At 39.2% G+C, this 22901-nt stretch overlaps 1 protein-coding gene across 8 annotated transcripts in view; it reads left to right on the forward strand.

Moving 5' to 3' along the window:
• ncam1b (neural cell adhesion molecule 1b) overlaps positions 1-22901 on the forward strand; it is an 82519-nt gene that overhangs the window by 26667 nt on the left and 32951 nt on the right. For all 8 annotated transcript variants that reach the window (XM_038694130.1, XM_038694131.1, XM_038694132.1 and 5 more), the window contains exons 2-7: positions 12842-12916; positions 13992-14201; positions 16088-16231; positions 17355-17492; positions 17871-17988; positions 20653-20813. In XM_038694130.1, the coding sequence (XP_038550058.1) occupies positions 12842-12916; positions 13992-14201; positions 16088-16231; positions 17355-17492; positions 17871-17988; positions 20653-20813 (846 nt within the window). The remainder of the gene's footprint in view (positions 1-12841; positions 12917-13991; positions 14202-16087; positions 16232-17354; positions 17493-17870; positions 17989-20652; positions 20814-22901) is intronic.

Below are 22901 nucleotides of genomic sequence, written 5' to 3' on the forward strand. Positions count from 1 at the left end.
GGGAGCTGAGAAAAACGTTTCCATAGCAACTGGTAGAAGTGAGTATAACTGTGGTTGAGAGGCATGAGCAGCAAGCAAATACTCACTTGTTCCTTTAAAAGTAGTGAGTCCTGAATACAACCACTTTGGATATGCATCATCTCTTTTTTAGGACTGGGATCTCAATGCTGCGTTTGTTCTTTATGAAATTCTATTAAATTTGCAGCGATGTGTATGGAAGTCTTTTTTTTACCGAGGATCAAAATGTGTGAGGGTTGTGTGTACCAAAACACACCTAAATTACGTGCCTGTGTCTCTTTTTTAAGTTACATAACATACATTGTAATGTACATTTTATTTTAATTTCATAATAACCCGCCAATTGTAACTCTTAATAGACAAAATTGTTTTACGCCAATGACCAAAATGATTGTTATGTACAGTGTGTATGAATGCTGTTCAAATGGGATCGTCTGTCACAAAAGCTTGATTCGATACAGTCAGAAGCTGAGAGGACTACTCTATATATTCATGCTTCAATGTTGTAGAAAGTCCTCTTTACAATAGATGACATTTGAATGAAGGGTTTGCAAAATAAGTAATGTTTTGTACATGGAGAACAATACGCTGTACAATGGTTCAACAAGACTAACTGTTGCTTGGGTGTATCTTTGTCTCTTTCTGCCTTTAATTTGTCAAATAATGCTTTTTGGCTTTTTTGGCCGTCTCCTTTATTGAGTTATATACCTTTTTTTTGTGTATGTAATAGGTTTGCAGAGTGAAAAAGTCCAAAGTCCACCCCAAAGGGAGTTCCCATCTCCCACAGAAAACACTACTCTGAACTGCCTAAAAACAGCTCATTTGTAGTTCAGCCTTTTCTTCCGCTTTGCTGTGACATAATGTCATAATGTCATAATGCTCGCCTAGCGACTAGTCAGGCACGCCCTCAAACACCGGTGGAAAAACACTCTGAGCTGAAACACACAGAGACAAGAGGTCCGCCTGCTGCCTCCCCTCTCCCTTCCAAACACTAGCTACCCTCCAGGCAGTCAATGGACATAAAGTTGTTACTGATAGAGACAGAGCTCAGTTGTAACTTTTTGGATGAAAGATACATTTGTTACAGATTAATAACTCGTCACTCTGAAACTCTTGCTCCAGTCCATGTTGCTAAGCTGGTAAGGGGAACATATATAGCTGAACCGAAGCCGTGTTTACCGGCTTCTATCTACCCGCCCTACTCTGCTTCTGATTGGCTAGTAGTCCTTACATAGGAACTGCACATGTGAAACTCCCAACAAAGACTAAGTAAGTAAGATGCCTCACTCTGTAGCAAAAATGAAGCATTCAACACACAGGATGAAAAGAGCAGCAATGTGCACTATGACTATATGGTGAAAATATGTTTTTTGAAAATGTCAACATGTTCTGGTACAACCACTAAATAAAATTTTTAACCTGAAAATGAGCATTATATGACCTCTTTAAATAAAAATATGAGAAATCACCAGTCATTGATAAAAGAAATTGTAAGCTTAGCATCAAAATCTCTGCAGATTTTAATTAAGAACAGGTCCCTGTGTCACTGTCAATTGCACAATAATGCATAACAAGCTGGAATTAACAGGTGTGTTCACTTAAAACTTCAATATAGAAATAGAACGTTGGTTAAGGCCCTAAACTACCAGCTGAACATACTGTCGACTGGCAAATCAGAGTTTAAGCCTAATCAATCTAACGAGTAGACTGTGCAGACGTAGAGTAGAGAAAAACAGGTTGCCAAAACACACACGACCAATTGCAAGCACCATTGTGGTTCAGTAGTGATCAGGGTCACTAAATACAAGTTTTAATTATGTAATTATTTTTCTTTTGGGGCCAGAAATATCCCTTTATTGAGGGAAAGAAGAAAAATATCAATTTAATAGGTTATTCTAAACTTTCAATAGTAATGTATGAATTGTTGTAATATGCTGTATTTCAGAGTTTTGTGTTTGTAATAATGAATCAACACAATAAATTGATCTTACTGGGTGAGTTACTGGCAGCTTTTCTAAGCTAGATAGAGCATGTGGGACAAATAATATTGTGATATATTGTGAGTCAGTCTCTTGCAATATATTACAAACACACTGGCACCATTACTGATGCAGAGGCACTTCATTCCTGCAGACATTCAAACTCTAAAATGATTTGCTTTCAGGCAGTTGAGATGCTCCGAGTTAAAGCCTGTTTGACATTGAAATAGTAGCACATAAGTTCATGTTGCTGTGAGTGTGTTTGTGTGTGTGTGTGTGTGTGTGCGTGTGTGCTTGGTCTTCATTCATTTTGGCAACACACTTTTTCATCTCAGCAGTCTGTAAAACTATGTTGAACTGAAAGGTCTAAATGCAGTAAGTAAATACAGTATAGGTGTGATTCCTGCTATGTAAAGAATATATCGCAAAAACTAATATATATTTAGTAATGTATCACAAGTTGCTCTGTGATTCCCAGCCCTAGTGGCTAGCGTACCTTTCATTTGAAGGACAGATCAGATTATTTTGTTTATTTTAGATACTGATAGTCAAGCCAAGGGTTATAACTGTGACTGTCAATTTGGCAGGCTTAAAGTTTAAGTGGTTGTGTGAGTTTTATGCTGGCAGAATAGATAATGAGCATAATCCCACAAGGCAAGTGAAGCGAGTCACAGCTTGGGGTCGAGGCTTACTACAACATCCAATAGCGCAGGCTATAGCACCCGAGGTGCTGTTTTACGATAACTGGAAAGAGGAAAGAGGCCACGGTCTGCATAAATTCTCATCTAAATGGTGTCCTTGCTCTTTAAATCTTATCAGTTACTTCCAACAGAACTGTGGAAAAGTCAGTGTACTCCCATGGGGAACTTAAATTTAAGATAAAACCCAATCTAGAAAGGATATCCACCGGCAACCACTGATTACTGTAGCCAAGGCACATGAATGTACATAATTTCCATTCATGAAATAACCCCTTCCACCATCATCACTACAAAACATACCCATGCACGTGTGAGCACATGTGTATGCAGTGGTATTAAGACGTACAATGCCTCGTGGCTGTACTGAAGTAATCATGAATATGACCCTTAAACAGAAACACAAAAGATGGGAAAGATGCAGTAATTTCTGCTCAGAAACTACAGGTTAATTCAAATACATTGCCCAAAATATTTTGCATTTTACTGCATAATACTGTGACTTGCATTAAGAAGCAGCAGAGAAATAAATTCTGATGGGATGCCAGCATTAATAGAGTATTTTCACTTCGTGTTGCAAGAAATTTAACAAGATTACTCTACAAACACTAAGCTTTCCTTAATGACCTACAGAGACATGAATTATTGACACTGCAAGCTGTCTCCTATAGTCATGTTCAGCCTACATCCAAATATGACTTTGCTCACAGCTACAGTAAATGCTAGTTCACAAAGGAACTGCTAATGTCAGAGCAACAGTTCCTGTGTTGCATTCAAATCTGCCGTGTGCTTTCCTATTTATGTGCAGGAAAGTAGACCAACAAGATTTATTGCTGGTGTTTTCTTGGTATTTCTGTTGGTATTGTGGTAAACAATCTAGGCAGACCATCATTCTCTGCTCATATTTCATCTGTTAGGTTGAACACATGGTGTGAGTGTAAATAAAACTTAATTAGCTGCTCAGATTTTGGGACAGACCGGCATTCTTCATCCATTTGTTGGCAGCTCTGATCTTGGGGTTCCAACCATATTTTTCTGCATCCATAACTGGCAATGTATTGAAGGCTGAGACTATTAAATCTAATTATCCTCCTTGGTTTTTGTCTGTATGTCTTTCCTCTTCAGTCTTAAAAATTTAATTATTGATGCGAAATGGAATCTAAAGCCACTCAGAGGTAGAGCCATACCTCGTCTCTTTCAGTCTCCTGACATTAGTTTGTTGATGGAAAATTCATGGTCTTTTGTCCATGTCTCTAAAAGTCTTTAAGGAGGCTTTTGCATTCTAACTTTACTTTCCAGGTTTCTTTGATTGTATTATATAGGTCGTCAACAGAGGCTGATTTTGATGGAGAGGGGATAATTTTTGCTTTCAATCTTAGTTCAGTTTTTGTAAAAGCAGCATTTTTGGATGAAGAGTTGAAATCTGAAGAGGCATTTTAATAGGGAATGTCAACTTTAACTGTGGGGGGATTTTATGATTTCTCAGAACTAGGTCACTCTTATCTGCACCAATTGTTTATTTCTCTGTCGGTCTCTCAACCCATCTAATGTTAAGGCGGCTTAACAACTAGGAAACTTAGTACAGGTTTTGGCATGTTGCTCCTGCTGGTAAATTTTATAAGCCTGAGGTTTTCTTTGCCAATTAGTGGTACATATCACCTTCTGATGCTGTCTGGGCCATCTTCCTTTCTACTCATTTTTAAGACCTTGTTCCAGTTTAAAAAAACAGTCATACTTTGAATCTTTCATGCAACATTTTTCCAACTCGAGGCGTACAGTAAGTTTAAGAGTTTGTGCTAGCAGTGCACAGAGTGTAATGGCTGGGATACAACAAAAAGAATCTGGGAATATACTTTTACATTTAAATCTTCAGGTTTTATGCATCAGTGTTTTGTTTTAAAAATGTAAAACATTTATGTTGCTCCTTGTGCAAAGATGTTTTTGAATTGACTAATTCATACTTTGTGTTGAGCTTCGTTCCTCTTTTTAAAAACCGTTATGTGTAGGCATTGAAATTGTTTTGATTTTGGCAACATAGTATCAAAAACACACTATGTGATACACCTCTGGCTCCACAGAGATACTGACACACCCTTGATATTGATTGTTATATTGGAAATTAATTACTCCTCAGATTTCAAACAAGAGTCTACAGCCATGCTACAGAAATAACGCCAGCTCGATGACACTATACTTGAGCGGTTTGTATACTTGAGCAAATGTGGTTTTGCTTGAGTAGGAGTAGAGGAGGTAGTCAGTAGGATTAATCCTCTGTAGACAATGCTTGTCTGTACAAAATTACATAACACTCTACCTAATAGTTGTTAAGATATTTCAGGCTGGACCAAAGCTGTGGACCGACCGACTAACAGACCCACATTGCCATCCCTAGAAACATGCTAGAAGCATGACTAAAATATCATCATCTTATGTTTTACATTTTTGCTACAGGCAAATGTGCATTTCTCTTTTGAAAAAACACTGATGAATCAGGACTAAGAGTACTGTATAGATGATTCTATACTTAATTTACTCTTCTGTTATCTGCATTGATGTTCCTTTTAACTTCTATGAAGTAGAGATCCCCATGCAGTCACAGCCCTACTTGGGTTTAAAATGGATTGCTCACTAGGGATTCACTTGCAGATTAAATTTCTAGGACACACGGTGACTTCTTGTAGTTTGTCCACACCCTTCTTTGAAAGAGTTTCTGCCTTTTAACTGGACTTGAGCTACAGTAGCTTGTTGAACCAATTAGTGCTGGGGCTACACAATAGTTTATTTTGGAAAACTCCCAGATTGTGCAGGTGTGTTGTTTTTGTATTCTAATATTTTACAGAATAAGGAGAAAAACATTAGTGAGAGACAGTGAAGAGGAAGGAGGATCATGTGATGGAAATTCCCTGTGGGACCTTCATCCTTCTGAATGTCAGCTTGCTTGGAGGGTGTAAGAACAGTTTTACATCGTTGGTTTTAATGTAGGAAAAGCAGTGTTATGAAGTATACTGACAGGTTTCACCAATCTGGCTCACTGCTTTCCGACTTCATGACATTAATTCAGTGCACACAACTCATCTAGTTAGATGAAAGTTTTGAACACTTAAAGTCAATACTTAACCGTGTGTTATTTCTCATGTTATCAGTTATGAACACACATTCTTCCATTATTTAGCCATTTATGAATGGAATGTGCTGTAATGTGTGCATGAAGGTTATAATGTTCAATTTAAACTGTTTTTACAGAGGTGTTGATTAAATTTTATGATCATTTTGGAGGCTGCAATTTATGGTGCTGTTGAATTATATTGTGTCATACTGATGGGTGTTTGTAATATTTAGTCTGCCTTCATTGATATAGCTGGGTTGGCAGGAAGGATTTATTACAGGTCTGCTTTAATAGACTAAATGAGTTTCAGCTAGGTGTACCTAATAAACTAACAAGTGTATAATATATATATACATATCATCAAAAACGTTTACTTTTGCATTTAATTTGCTACTTAAAACACAATCTGTGACCTCTGCAGTTTTTATTTAAATTACAGAAGCTACAGTAAATCCTGATCTAGCCAGTCATGTTTCATTGTCAACTGGAACGTCTGTGGATCCTCGCTGCAAAAAATGTCAAACGGAATAAGTGTTGAATGAAATGAGCTTAGGCTTTTACACTCCAGGACCACGTCAAATGCGCAGAGAAGCCAGCTATTTCAATCACTATGCTTAGCACTACTACACGCTGACTCATCACCTGCCCCACTTCTCACACTTCTCCCTAATTGCCACTCCACCTACTTGGCCCCTGTGTACTGGATAAACATGAATAACTGATACTCGATCTGTTCATGGACTTATCTAATGGGACTTATTTCATTTGGCCTTCATTGGACCATTTAGTTTACTGGAGTAATACATTTAACTTTATTTTACCTTTTTTTATCACACTAGTGTTGAAACTGTTTTATTACTTCTGTTGAATTGCGGACTAGCCTAATTGTTGCATTTTGTTTCTGCTACCTCTTTCTGTTCCATTTTTTTCATGTTTTTGAGGATTTTTCCTTGTCTGCTTATACAGCTTTGGCTCTGTTGGAAACCACTGTGGATGCACTTTTCAGACATTAAATGTGACAATAGGCTTTACAAATAAACTTTACTTGACTTGAATAATCATCATCATGCCTCCTCTGCAAATGAGTTACCTGTTTGTTTGAGTAAATGAATAACAACCATACTTATTTCCTTGCTCCGATTAAAACAAAATCCTTCTCCATAAAATTAGCATAACATTGTTTTAGTTAGTAGTTCATATGAAAATAAAATGAGTGGGGTTTTGATGTCTGGTTTTCATGTTCCATCACTTTGAACATCAAATCCTGCTGAAATGAAACAGTTTGGCTTATTTAAGAATAAAACCTTCAAACAACTGAGTAACTGTCATGCATGCAATCAATTATAGTGCATTGTGCTTTGAGTTACTGTAAGTTGACTGAAATGGGGATAATCTGACAGCAGCGAAGGTGCAAACTACAGTGATTTTCACAGCCTACATTCAGTTTCTACCGTACACTGCTGCTCTGATGGGTCATACTCTACACAACTACTTAATATCAGTCTCTGGAAGATGTACAAAACATTATTTGGTGGATTCAAATTTGGGTACTGAAGTCGTTTTTCAGGGTAAGAACTCTTTAAGCCATATATTGAATACCTTTCTTCTAGGGTAGAATGATTTGGGGGAAAAATCTGATTGACATTTTTCTGCCAGATATTGCAATTACGATTTGATGTGCGATTTTGCTAAGGTTCAATATTCACTGCAGTCTATTTTTGACTGAAGCCGTGTCAAGCAGCACAGAGCAGATGAACCGGGCAGCAAGTCATACACAGAACGGCATAGAGAATCCGGTCTATTTTCAAAATAGAACACCCTTTGCAGACTCCCGATCATACATCAACAATAAACAGTTAAAACAAACAAAAAAAGAAACAATTTATCTACGTAGCCTACTTAACCATGGTAGAAGCACAAAAATCAAGGACAACTGAACAAATAAGCAAAATCAGACAGGCAAAAAGCTTTTTCTAAAATGCTCCATGTGGATATGTAATGCAACGGGCTCACATAGATAAATCCGCTGCTGAAATACTTTAGTGTGAGTTGATGCCAGACAAAACCGCGGCACAGCCCCTGACTGTATCTGTTTGCCTGGCGCCATTATGCCACATTTTTCTCTAGTTTCGTTTGTTGTTGTAAAATGTACACGCCCTGTGCCCGCTCTGATAGGTGTATAGGACTGTAACAGGAGACACATGGAGCTTATGATTGGCGAGCAGATCTGTCACACAAGGATGACAACAGAATGAACTTGTAACTGCATGACTGTTTAAAATGGGTCAGATGCGCTAAATAATTAACCTACATTTAAATCGCCATCTTCAATATTAGCAATTTCGATTTGAAAATGATCAATCGTTCAGCCCTACTTTCTTCTGATGAAGCTAATATAAATATATGTATGAATGATGGTGAATTAGCACCAAAAGTGTTTTCAAAGAAATACAGAGGTTGTACGATGCTTTATTGACTATGGACCTCAGACATTTTTTAGGTTCATTTACAGTTTATCAGATAAATACAAACAAATGAACTAGAGCTATAGCTCTCATTTTCTAGAATGAATCAATCGTCTTTAAAGTAAACAAATATGAATGGAGAGAATATTATAAATAGATTTGCTCTTGCTGTTCAACCTTTGACTGTTTTATGAGTCAGTGGTTACATTATCTTCACATTTGACGGAATATCACTTTTAGGGAATTGATGTGACCATTAAATGATCATTTCCCCTTCAATTCATGTGTTATGTATATTCACTTCAGTCCTTTTTTGCCTTTTTCACTTGAACACTATGTGCCCGCTGATGCCCTGACCTCGTGTGTGTGTGTGTGTGTGTGTGTGCGTGCGCGCACACTGATGACATACACAATCTTACTCATGCATAATATAGAGCTTGATTTTGGGCCTGATTAGTCACACTTCTTAGTCAACCACAGGAACCCTTGACTGCTCCCTTGGGAGATTCTGCAGGAAACAAGTGAAGCTTTGTTCTAATTAGGCACAGAATTGTTTCAGGCCATACTTCTGTCCGTGTCAAATAACAGAAATCTGTCTTTTTCATCCCGTATTTGATTAAGTGCAGGATTTCATTGAGCGACACACTGCATTTATCTTGCTAGACAGCATGATTTCAAATATTTTTTAAAGCAAATTAAATATAATTTCTCTCAAGGTACACTGGCAGTACAGCATTGGTTCTCACCAACTACTGGCTTGATATTCCTTTTCTTGAAAGGACAGGAAGACTGCAGGCAAATGAGGCACAGGAAATGTCCATGTTTTTGGTAATAGGGTTGCTGGAGCCCAAACTGGGCCAGGTCTGAACAATAAGGATTGCCCAAATGCCTGGGGTAAAATGTTTCCTTCTCATCTCTGTTGAGAGTTTCACGGTGCTGATTGGGCACTCAAAGAAAATGGCAGCGGGTAAAGACAAAGTTTATGAGCTGAAGATCAAGTGATCACTTTATGAAAAAACATTAACGTTGAACTTTTTGGGCATGGTCAGTTTCTTGATGTGCATATCAGAATCAGAATTGGGTTTATTGCCAGGTACATTTTCACATATGAGGAATTTGCCTTGGTATGAATTGGTGCTTACAGTACACATAAATAGTGATATAAATATATATAAAAAGTAAGTAGATCAAAAACATTTTTTACAAGTATACAAAAAATATAAAAAGATACAATAATACTATAATACAATGCGGACCAGTATGTGCAAAAGTAGGCAACATGAGCATAAAGCACAGTTGAGCGTTGTTGTAAAGTGTGGGGTCAGGAGAGTGTATGTGTGTGTGTGAGTTTGGGGAGGGGGGCATGAGAGTCACTGACAGTGGGGACCCGGGCCTTGTTGAGGAAGCCCACTGCCATCAGAAAGAAACTGTGGCGAGAGGTTTTGGTCCTGATGGACCGCAGCCTCCTGCCAGAGGGGAGAGTCTGAAACAGTTTGTGTCCAGGGTGGGAGGGGTCAGCTGCAATATTTCCTGCACGCCTCAGAGTCCTGGAGGCGTACAGGTCCTGAAGAGAAGGAAGATTGCAGCCAATCACCTTCTCTGCAGAGCGAATGATACGCTGCAGCCTGCCCTTTTCCCTGGCGATGGCAGCAGCGTACCAGATGGTGATGGAAGAGGTGAGGATGGACTCAATGATGCCGGTGTAGAGGTGCACCATCATTGTCTTTGGCAGGCTGAACTTCTTCAGCTGCCGCAGGAAGTACATCCTCTGCTGGGCCTTTTTGATGATGGAGGTGATGTTCAGTTCCCACTTGATGATGGTGCCCAGGAAGCGGAAGGAGTCCACAGTGGTGACTAGGGAGTCACACAGGATGATGGGGGAGGGTGTGGCTGGGCTCTTTCTGAAGTCTACGACCATCTCCACTGTCTTCAGAGCGTTGAGCTCCAGACTGTTCTGGCTGCACCAGGTCACCAGATGGCCGATCTCCCACCTGTAGGCGGACTCATCCCCACCAGAGATGAGCCCAATGAGGGTGGTGTCATCCGCAAACTTCAGGAGCTTCACAGACTGGTGACTGGAGGTGCAGCTGTTGGTGTACAGGGAGAAGAGCAGAGGGGAAAGAACGCAGCCTTGAGGGGAACCGGTACCGAGGGTCCTGGATTCAGAGAGATGTTTTCTCAGCTTAACGTGCTACTTCCTGTCCATCAGGAAGTCAGTGATCAACCTGCAGGTGGAGTCAGGCACGTTCAGATGAGAGAGCTTGTCCTGAAGCAGGGCTGGGATGATGGTGTTGAAAGCAGTTGAAGTCCACAAACAGGATCCTGGCGTATGTTCCCGGGGGGGTCCAGGTGCTGGAGGATGTAGTGAAGGGCCATGTTTACTGCGTCGTCTACAGACCTGTTTGGCTCTGTAGGCGAACTGTATGGGGTCCAGGAGTGGGTCTGTGATGGATTTCAGGTGGGACAACACAAGGCGCTCGAAGAACTTCATAACCACAGATGTCAGGGTGACGGGTCTGTAGTCATTTTGTCCAGTGATCCTTCTTTTTTTGGGGACAAGGATGATGGTGGAGACTTTGAAGCAGGCTGGCACATGGCATGTCTCCAGTGAGGTGTTAAAAATGTCTGTGAAAACCAGAGACAGCTGATTGGCACAGTGCTTCAGGGTGGAGGTGGAGACAGAATCCGGACCTGCTGCTTTGCGAGGTTTCTGCCTCCTGAACAGTCTGTTGACATGGGGAGGAGATGGAGATGGGGAGGAGGTGGGGGATGAGATGGTGGACTGTGGTCGATCAAAGGTGTGACAGGGGATAGTGTCAGGTCTTTCCCATTGTCTTTACTGTGAAGACAGTAAATCTGGTTCAACTCGTTGGCAAGGCGTGAGTTGTTCATGGATTGGGGGGATTTAGATTTGTAGCTGGTGATCTGTCTGAAGCCTCTCCAGACAGACGCAGAGTCATTATTTGAGAACTGGTGTTGTAGTCTGTCTGCGTACAGCTGTTTAGCATCTCGCACCGCCTTGCTAAACCTGTACTTTTGACTCCTTAAACCTGGCCCGGTCCCCACTCCTGAACGCCTCTTCCTTTTCCAACCTCAGCTGTCTGAGCTTAGCTGTGAACCAGGGTTTGTCATTGTTATAACTCACCCTGGTCCGTGTTGGAATGCAGCTGTCCTCACAGAAGCTGATGTAGGACGTCACAAACTCTGTATACTTATCCAGACTGTTGGTAGCAGTCCTGAAAACATCCCAGTCAGTGCAGTCCAAGCACGCCCGGAGGTTCTCTACAGCTTCACTGGTCCACAGCTTTGATGTCCTCACCACAGGTTTACAGATTTTTAGTTGTTGTCTGTATGCAGGAATCAAGTGAACCATGGCGTGGTCAGAGTGTCCTAGTGGAGCTCGAGGGACGGCGTGATAGGCACTGCTTACTGTGGTGCAGCAGTGATCCAAAGTGTTCCCCTCTCTGGTTGGACACTTGATGAACTGTCTGTATTTGGGGAGTTCATGGCTGAGGTTTCCTGTGTTAAAGTCACCAAGAACAATAACTACGGAGTCCGGGAATGTCTGCTCTACCCACAGTATCTGATCGGCCAACGTGCGCCTCCTCCGTTTGCCTCCTGCACGTTGGCCTGCGGTGCGATGTAAACACAGAGCAGAAAGTAGTTAGCAAACTCACGGGGGGAGTAGAATGGCTTACAATGTATCAATAAATATTCCAGGTCATGAGAACAGTGTTGCTGAATCACTGTCACATCGTTACACCAGCCACTGTTAATGTAAACAGACACCTCCACCTTTTGTTTTGCTCCACCTTTTGTTTTGCTAGAGAGTTCCATGTCGTGGTCCACTCTGTAGACCTGGAAGCCAGCCAGCTGCAGCGCGGAGACGGTGAAGTACAGAACAGAAGATGAATAAAAGTCTCTGTTTTTCCCCACCAGTAGCCGAAGTTCGTCCATTTTATTGCACAGTGAGTGCACGTTGGAGAGAAATATTCCCGGTAGCAGCGTGCGGTGTCCTCTTCGGCGTAGTCGCACCAGCGTACCGGACCTCCTACCCCTCCTCTGGCGTCTCACCGCATGAACAGCGGAAAGTGAAGCCTTGACCAGAATGTCCAATAATTCCACTGATGACACAAGAAAAGTCAGAATTAAATCCACTGCCATTGTTCCCCTGATGTTTATGAGCTCTTCTCTGGTGAAAGGGCTCCGGGTATCACAGCAGAATGCAAAGTTAACAAACGTAAACAAAACAAATAGAGAGCACCGAAATACCACGGCTGCCCTGAGCGGCGCTATCTTGCTGATAATACATATACATTGCTTTGCACAGATTTCATGTACCTGCTGCCTTTTTAATCACTGTAAAAACATTGACATATGTGCACAGATGCGGGTGTCGCCACAATAGTAGCTGCTGTAATTTAGGTTACCTGCAGGAAATGAGTCTCTGTTCAACTGTTGTTGTCTTTGATTGTGTGTTTTAAAGCCACAACAGTGTTAAGCAGTTCTGTATTTTTGAGCAGTGTTTCATTTATTGTGTTGATTTTGTATTGTATATGTTTTTTTCTGTTGTAGTTTCACTGGAAGTGCAGATCACACCAAGCCAGGGTGAGATTAGCCTTGGAGAGTCCAAATTCTTCATGTGTGAAGGTAAGTTTACCAAATTGTTTTGACTGGTGAACAGTCCGATTTCTACCTTTCAAACCTGCCCCAACCCATCACTTTCCAGTTTTTATCTACATTTTCTAAAGATCTGGCCAAAAGTAATTGAAACAAGAATTTTAAATGGAAAAAAATTACAACAGATGTCTGATGACAACAGATGTGTTTTCTGATAGAAATAACAACATAATTTGTTCAATCATATTAAATCAACTTAAAAAAACAATCAGAATTGGGTTTATTGCCAATTAGGTTTTGAAATACAAGGAATTTGATTTGGTGCATAAAAATAATCATAGTAAGATAAGATGATAAACAGAAATATATGAAAATATTAAAAAGGTCTGTTTTTAAAGAGTTGTACAGTTATTTAGAAATGTGCAAAAGTAATTACTGCCAGATATTCTTTACATTTAGTTGATGATTTTATCCAAAGCAACTTACAATTGCTGTATATACGCCTCTGGAGAAACTAGGGTTAAGTGTCTTGCTCAGGGACACATTGGTAGATGTGTCACCAAAGGCATGTTTCTTATCCACTGTTCTATTGCCACCCATTAATATTCACTGCAAAATATTTAGTGTCCACCCAAAGTGATTCCATTCACATCTGTAGTCTGTTATTTTTAAGTTATTTATCTATTGCAGCATTCTCGCGACCCCCCAGGGGGTCCCGACCCCCAGGTTAAGAACCACTGTTCTTAAAGATAAGTAGGCCTACTAAACATAACTAGTCATGCATCCCCTATAGCAGGATTATACTGTTAACCACATTGCTTTACAAGCCATATTTTAAAAACATTCAGTGACATACTGGTGATTTAGGGGTCCGGGATGTGTATCCATGTGGCTAAAATGTCCTGGTTATCAAGGTAATCAATCAGTGACCTTTGTTGCATGACACCCCCTTTAATGTCCTGTGTTTCTCTAAACAGCTAACATACATAAACCACAAGCTTCAGTCAATACAGGAGCATAAACCACCTGGTGAACTTTGCTGATGTTGAATGCGTACATTTTAGATAACTGTTTTCAAACATGCTTTTCTTTACTGTGCTCTCAGTTGTAGGTGTTGCCAGGCAGATAGACTGGTTTGGACCAAGTGGGGAGAGGATAGAACCGAACAGACCAGACATAACAGTAACCCGTAATGATGAGTCATCTTCCATCCTCACACTGTATAAAGCTGGGACTGAAAATGCAGGGATGTACAAGTGTGTTGCTACCAATGGAGACCAGCAAGGGGAGTCAACTGTCAAAGTGAAGATCTTCCGTGAGTATTTCCATACCCCATACACTCTGGTGTGAGTGGTGTGAGCACAGAAGGGGGAAAAAATCCTGTTTATTGAACTCACAGTATTTTATTGACTGCTCAAGGGCAACACATTACTCTTTTTGTTTTCAAGTGAGGATGGATTTTTCATCAGTTCAATAAACGGTCGGAAGACCATTAGAGGGCTGCTTAATGATCCTGTCTGTTGTGCTGCTCTTCTGAGTAATGACTTTTATTTTTTATGAATGCCAAGCATCAGCAAATGTCCATCAGAGATGAAATCTTTTCCCAAACAGAACCTTTCCTGTTATTTGAGTTTGTAGTTTTGGTTATTATTAGAAGTGGTCACCCATGAGGATGGTGTATGTTAAAATCAATATGTCAATCACAAATTAAGATTCCAGTTTCATTTTTCCGTTTGCAGTTTCTTAAGATGAGCATTTGTCTTGACTCAGTAAATGTTAAGCAATTTGTGTTTTAAGAAGGAAAATATATTGTATGTACAGTTTGTACCATGTATGTGCTATTTTTAGATTTTAAGTTAAAACTCACACATTCACATTAACAAGTAACTGCCACTGTCAGAGCAGTAAACGCATGCAAACGTCCAGTGGTGGAAAGTAACTATGATTACATTTACTTAGATACTGTACTTAACTTGAGTATTTTCATTTTTATACTTCTTCCCCACTACTATTCAGAGATATTATACTTTTCACTTCACTGTATTTATTTGATATATTTACATTTATCATTTGATACAAATTTTAATCAGAAATAAAGATAAGATTATTCATTTCCTTGGTGAAATTCACAAGCTACATGGCAATATATGTAGTAAAAAATAAGACCGACCTTTACCAGCTGCAACATTAAAGTAATGTACATATTAATGTATCAATAATCATAATCCTATAATATAAGATATATTTCTCCTAAAGTGGCCATTCTGCACAATGAGTTATATATTGTGATGCTAATACATTTTAAAAACAATATTTCTACACAGTGGTATTGCTACTTTTATATAAGTAAAATCTCTGAGTACTTTTTCCACCACTGCCAAGAGTAGACGTTTGCAGATATAATGCAAAGTCACCTTCAGTCAAAGAAAATAATTGTCATCACTTGTGCCACCTGCAGGCAATGAGTGTCACAGGTGAAGTGTTATTTTTTTATAGCCACTGTTTTCTTTCTGTGTATGTGTGTTTAAGGTTTTACATGAACACTTACTTACTATAGCTTTATAAATGGAAAGTTGAATGTATTTCTGTAAACTTTGAAACTTCAATCAAGTCTGTAAGATGACTTGCTTGCTTGCTTCATCCCATGCTGCATAGTGCTCCCAGCAAATTCCAAACTTTAGCAAATTTGTTAGTTTTAAAAATGTTTCTGTTTAGGTAACACAAAAAGTAGTGAGTCAGGGGAGCTTGTTTAGAGATGTAATTAGCTTGGGGTAATGTAAAGCACTGGCTGAAATAACAAGTTTGAGGAAAAGACAGTCCTACTCACCGCAGTTATTAAGAAGTTGGTTGGTTAAGGTCATATTATTTATTAATTTGACCTTGGCTTGTAAAATGGTTCAGAATTTTTTTTGTGCATAAAAAGTGTGGTGATTGTTAAATTACCAAGCCCTCTTCCAGTTTAACCATTTTTTAAAATATAAATTGTGGGGAATTAAAAAGAAATTGCTAGTTTGATTTTGAAGGTATCCTGTTGCGCGTGTGGAACAGTATTTTAAAACAAATGCTTAACAAATGTTTCTGTAATAGTGAATACAAATTTATTCCTTCCCAACGGACAAACTAAGTGAGGAAGATGGAGTTTTGATAGGACTCATGCTGTAATACAAATGAGTAAAAAGTGTTTTGCATGTTATATTCCAGAAAGAATCACCTTCACAAGTGCACCCTCACCACAAGAGTTTACTGAAGGAGACAATGCCAACATTGTTTGTGATGTCGTCAGTTCGCCTCCACCCACAGTCCTCTGGAAATATAAAGGAGCAAAAATACAGATGGAAAAAGATGGTAAGATTTCTCTGAACAGCAGGATTTGGTTGTTAGCTCCTGTCATCTATTTTAACTCTGAATGTTCTTAATATTCCTGAGTTGTTAGTGTACTCATTTACTAATGAATAGGAATAGTTTTAAATATTGTTTGATATTTCATTAGCACAGACTAGTTTGTGCAGTGGTTTGCATAAAATTCCATCATGTTAGAAAGATTGTGTTCCTTGTTTTGCTTTAAAAAGTGAAAATTGCAGTCTTGAGTTTGTAAATCAGGGAAGTATCTAGGTAGTCATACAGTTTGATGTATGATTACCCATATTAACAATGTAATATGGCAAGAACATAAACAAGATTTGAGTAACATTGTAGTATTGTATGTAGTGTACTACATACTACAAGAATACACAGTCAAAATACAACAACAGACAAGACAAGCCATAATGGCTTTGCAGATTTACGAGTGTACGACTTGAATTGTTGATGCCCTACTTTTCATGCCATTTTCCTCCAGTGATTATCCTGTGCTTTGAAATGAAAAATTAATTTGGTTTTTAATTTGAAAATACAATTGATTCTCTGTTATTCACCCCTGACACTGAGCAATATCAAAATGTCTATGGTATTGTTCGTTTACTCACTGGAAACAATAAAAAAAGCTCATGTGTGGGTTGTAATAGTATTTTGAATGACTACATGATTAAATGTATTTGGTTCACATTTCATTTCAAAGTAAGGGAGTTCTTGTGGGCTTTGGCCATTATTTCTCTTTTTCTGGTGGAAGGAGTGCTGGGCATGCTCACAGATATTAATTTGTCAGAGTGGAAATAACTTGTAATCCAAAAAAGAGTTGTATTTTCACTTGTCTTTATGTAACTGTATGCCCCAGACAGACTGGGCTTATGGAGCTTGATGAAAATGTGTAAAGTCAACATTTTGTTATTATAATGCAGAGATATTGGTGACTAAATCATACATGAGTGTTACAACAGTATTCTTTATTTATGATGGTTTATTATATCACTACCCTCTTGGCAGCTGCAGCTGTTTATCATCAAATATTTTATGAGTGACTTGTGCCCAATTTAAACTTGTCAAATATATAACACATCTGACAATGCATTTATCTTCTGCTTCCTTACAGTTCGTTTTAAAGTACTGAGCAACAATCACCTTCAAATCCGTGGCATAAAGAAGACAGATGAGGGCTCATATACCTGCGAGGGTCGCCTCATGGCCCGCGGCGAGATTGATCTGCGGGTCATCAAGGTCGTTGTGAATGGTTAGCAACACCCCCCCCCCCGGAACTATTTCCTCTTAGTTTTTGTTCCTGTGTGCTTGTTTTTATGCAGCAGGTGTTCCATGACGCTTAAACAAGCTGTAGATCCTTAGAGGCGACCAGGCTCAGCATCAATGTGGAAACAGTTGCCCAGAGCAACCGTGTATCAAAGATGTTCAATGCTAATGAAGTCTGTTTCCTGCAACTTCTGAGCCGAGCAAATGAGTGTGCCTAGAATATGCGTTCTGAATTTGTCACTGCTTCTGTCTCTGTTTTCCCTCCTACTATCTATTTTTGTGACTGCTTATGCATGCATGCATCTATCTATTAATTTATTTTTCATTTTATCTATTTTATTATTTATCTATCTCTGTGTCTCAGTACTCCCGACCATTAGGGTATGGCAGTCAGAGGTGAATGCCACAGCAGATGTTGGGCAGCCGGCCACGTTGACTTGTGCTGTTGATGGCTATCCCGAACCCATGGTGACCTGGACAAGGTAAAACTCTGCTAGCAACTGGAGAAACAAATGCTTTCAACATTTGCATCAACATTTGTCAGATACCAAAACATTGCACTAATAATTTAAACAAAAAACAAACCAATTGTTTTAAACAGTGCAAAATGTTTTGTTAGCATTAGTATAGGTTAAAGTGGGCAGCAACAGATAAAAGAGACAGGACTAATTAGAAATATTCAGCTGTGTAGGTTGTGCGTGTACCAGCCATATATGAGCTAATATCATCTAAAAAATAAGAAATCGTTTTTCCTCATGTTTAGATTTCCCCATTGGCAGTATTTACAATACAGTGACATACAAAAAAGTGCTTTAGTTCACAGAATCCCTTCCCTCATGCATAAGAAATAAGAAATAAGAATTAAAGAGAACATATTATGCTTATTTTCAGTTTCATAATTTTATTTAGGGTTTGTACCAGAATAGGTTTACACCATTGCTGCAGCACTTCTTTTCACCCTGTGTGTTGCTACAGAGTGAGGCATCTCACTTGTATTTGATCTTTGTTGGGAGTGTAATCATAGACTGACAGTAGCTAGTTAACAAGTATTAGCCAGTAGGAAGCAGAGTAGGGCGGGCCCTGACAAGCAAGGTATTGTGATCCAAAACAATCAGTGAATGAATCAGTTTCGCAACCTAGACCTAGAGCAAGACGTTTCAGAGTGGTTAGTTATTAATTTGTAACGAAATTATCTTTCATACGTCATGTTCTAACTGTGCACTGTCTCTACCTCTCAATATCAACTTTATATCCATTGACTGCCTGGAGGGTATCTAACGTTCGGTAGGGAAGGTGGGGGTGAGGAGAGGCAGCGGAGGCAGCGGGCGGACTTCTTGTCACTGTGTGTGCTGCAGCTCAGTGTGTTTCTCCACCAGTGTTTTTGAGGGTGTGCCACACTAGCTGCTAGGCGAGCATTATGACACGTGTTACAAAGTGACGCAGATAGGTTACGGAAGTAAAGACTGAACTACAATCGAGCTGTTTTAAGGCTGTTCAGGAGCAGTGTTTTCTGTGGGAGATGGGAACTCTCTTTGGGGTGGACTTTGCAAACCTATTACATGCACAAAAAAGATATAAAACACAGTAAAGGAAAGGGAAAAAGCCAAAAATCATAATATGACCTCATTAAGCATGACAGTCATTATAGCTTATTATATTTCTGTGTTATGAAGTAGAGAAACCTTTGGCCAAATGTCCTCAGCTCCTCTCACAAACTGTTGAATTCCTTTCAGTGAAACTCTGTAATCCACAAGGTTAAATCCAATATGAGTTTATTGTAAGTGCATAGTACATGTGAACCTCAGCTGGTCCCAGGGAGTCACTAATCAAGCTGTGTATTACATTAATTTATATACCCTCTTACGCACCTCCCCTTGTGTGAGCCTTAATGCAAGGTCCACTCTTCTAAACTTTTCCACTAACTTTCCCTACTCTATCAAAATTTGCTGTCTGGAAACAATTGTGTATTTTCCAGCAGCAAATTATAAAAAAAATAAAAGCTTTATGTCCATACAGTGTGCATCAATCAATTAGAAATATTACTTGCAATAAAGAATGTGTTTGTTCGTGTGCTGAATTCATAAGATGGTGGAGGTCATCTTGACCCATGTTCACCAGAGCGTATGCCTGACTGGGAGCACCCCTGTATGAGAAAGGCAATGAGCCTCCCTCTGTATAATGGATCCCTTCTGCAGGAATGTATGAGTAATACAATGCAATGCTAAACACATAGTTTGATTCTTTTACATGTTAAATGCTGATTAACAAAATCCTCTATATTTCAATTTTGATTTGTATTTCAACTTTGATCAGTAGACTATAATTCCAACTTTAATACAACAGGACTGCATGAAAAGTGTACTTTTACTCACCTTCAGTCACCCGTAGCCGTAATAGCCAACTTTGCATTATTCATATTATGATATAAAATGTATTATATAAATATTACATGATGATGTCGAAACTAATGAGGATGATGTTTATATTTTATATCTCTACAGTAACACAGCCACATCAGGAAGGGTATTGGCCAAAGTGTACACCAGAACTGGTTTATTCATTGCAATGTGATACTTAATCACAGGGTATCAAAGGTGCATGTAAAAAGTGAAACCTAAAGACTGGAGTGTCATCAATAGGCACATTATTCAGTGTATCTGAATACAGCCATTGATAGGCTCCTGCTTTGTTAAACTGTTCCTGTTCATCTTGTTTCCAAGACAGCAGTTAGCTGTGTAGGCAACTTGGATTAGGGGAGGGGGCACAAAGTGCAAACAGGCCAGGAGCTGCTGTTGGCCTTGGATTTTAGTATTTTGTTGCCCTTGGAATAATTTTTGCAGTTAGACCGCACCTGCAAGTTGTTAAAAGCTTTACTGAAACAACTACTTATCACAGATCACAGAGGCCAGAGAACATTATCTCCTTTACATGGCTGGCAATGGCGACAAACAATTTATACACCACTAATACATTAGCCATTTTTGTTCCATTTGACTCTCAACAGCAAATGCGAAAATGTCTTGCAGAAGAAAAAGGTTACTGCCCTAATTTTCCATTAAAAAAAAAAAATACCATGGTGCAATTTAAAAACATTTGAAAGTGACTGGACAGATGGATAAAATGTTCGACACACGTGTTTTCCACAGGAATGAAGTAGTTCTCGAGGCAGGAGAGAAGTACAGCTTTAATGAAGACGGCTCAGAAATGACATTATTGGAAGTTACCAAGCTGGACGAAGGAGAGTACACCTGCATTGCAAAGAACAAGGCTGGTGAAAGTGAGCAGGAACTCAGTCTGAGAGTGTTTGGTAAGGCACACCGTTTTCTATACATACATGAACTAAAGTGACAATATAAATTGTTCCAAGTGTGTGGGAATGAAGTATAAGCATACGTAGGTGAGGGAAGAACAATAGTATGGTTATGTGCCTGTTTTCCAAGGGATACAAGATGAGGTGTTGTTTCAGTGTGGGTTGCGGATGTTTCATGTAAGGCTGAAGCTTAAGGATTTAGAGAACTGGCCAAGTGGGATGAGCTCTGCTGAAGTCTTTTTCTTTTTTCTCCACTTTTGCCCACAAGGTTGTTGTCTTTTTGTTGTTGTAGTGTAACGAAGGCCATAATTTCAGTCACAATCAGTTCATGTAGTCTTTCTGTCAATTAAATTGACAATGAGTTGGCTGGTGCAGTTTATTTTCCTTAATAACAGAGGTGGTCAGGGACTGGTTCTTCAGAGCTTGACGGGTAAACAATTACCAAATAATTACAGAAGGCAGCTTTCAAAGCACATTGTTTACCTCTTTAGCAATATTTACCTCATTATCTCGAAGATTTTCTTACGCTGGCCCTGGTCTCCTTACATTAGTGTGGGAAAAGCTGCAATCATGCGTTTCCTTGTAAGCTCTCAGTTCTGAATGTGAAAGCTGTATAAATGTCTTTTCCCTGATCCTGACTGGAGTTCTTGAATATTGCGTACCTGTCAATATCAAGTCTGATTAGATATTATATATTTATATTTTCTTACATTAAAGCTCCACAGTATACACTCACCATACCTTAAAGCCCCCCAAAATGTGGTTTCAATTAAAAGGTAATGTTAGCCCCAATTCAGACTGGATTTATTTCTCTAGTCGAAGTGGTTTTAACATTACCTGCAGTGGTCAGTGATTTTATTATAATATGCATGTGGGTCATTTTTCACCCCCACCCCAGTAATAATTACAGCTCCAATTACCTACTGCTCCTGTAATTTAAATCATGCCCAGAGAAATGTCCTCGAATTTTGAAGTGGATCGTCTGTGTGGAGAGATGTTTGTCCTGCTGCTTTTCCCTTCATCAAATCATCTCAGTGTGTGATTTGACATTTGTGTGAAAATGGAGCAACTCAGAAATGTTTTTGCTAATCTGATGGAAACATGCTAACACCAACATAAAGGCCTATTTGAAGAATGAAATTGACCCTGAAAAAGCTCATCAAAGGGGCTGTTGTAATGTCAACTGCAGGTACTAGTATTGTCTTGTGGATCCTGTTTTTTTTCTTCCAGTATTTGTTTCCATGTCTTCCCCCATTTTTATTACATTTTACTTTCAATGCACCACTATGCAGAGTTAGCTGTTCATGTTTGCATTCTAACCATATATGTACAGACAAGTCTCATTAGATTACTTTGATAATAATGCTAAAACGTGATGATTCTCACGCATGATTGATGTCAAATGGATTTATGGACATTTTGTTTGTGATAGACATGGGAGATAATGATATCCTCCGGAATTGTAAATCACACTCACTGTTTCATAAATAAGTGTGAATCTGAGAACGAGAACCCGAGAAATTTTAAATTTGCTTCATGCCTCTGCCTCCGGTTGGCTTTCTCATGCTTAATGTCCATGTCTATTGTGGACCACATCCTCTACTTTCCTGATGGTTAAAAATCTCGTCCGGAACGATGTTTTCAGTGTGATCTTGTGATAAATTGATTATTTGATGACTGTCCGGCAACATAAGCAAACAACCTCACAATTGGCATGCAATTTTGATTCTAATGTTACTAAAAGTACTTTTCTCCAACTGAGCCTCCCTCACTTGAAACCAGTGAGAAGATCACAGACAAAAGAAGTTAATACAGACATCTGCCGTGGGAAATAACCAATACTGTTCTATCTTTAGGAGAACATGTACAATGTCAAAGTTAGAATCTAATTGAGAAAATAGACTTCCAAAGCCTTTTAAATAAGGCTACATTGAACTCAGCAAAGCAAATACGCAACATGTTTATTTCTGCCCCCATTCATCATGAGCTGAACTCAAAGATCTAAGACTTTCTCTCTGTACACAAAAGGCCTATTTCTCTCAAATATTGTTGTTGTTTTTTTTTTCTGTCTCAAATATTGTTCAC

Source organism: Micropterus salmoides, unplaced genomic scaffold (assembly GCF_014851395.1).
Source record: "Micropterus salmoides isolate LMB-PRFRI ecotype aquatic unplaced genomic scaffold, ASM1485139v1 Ms_hic_scaffold_3, whole genome shotgun sequence".
NCBI lineage: Eukaryota > Metazoa > Chordata > Actinopteri > Centrarchiformes > Centrarchidae > Micropterus > Micropterus salmoides.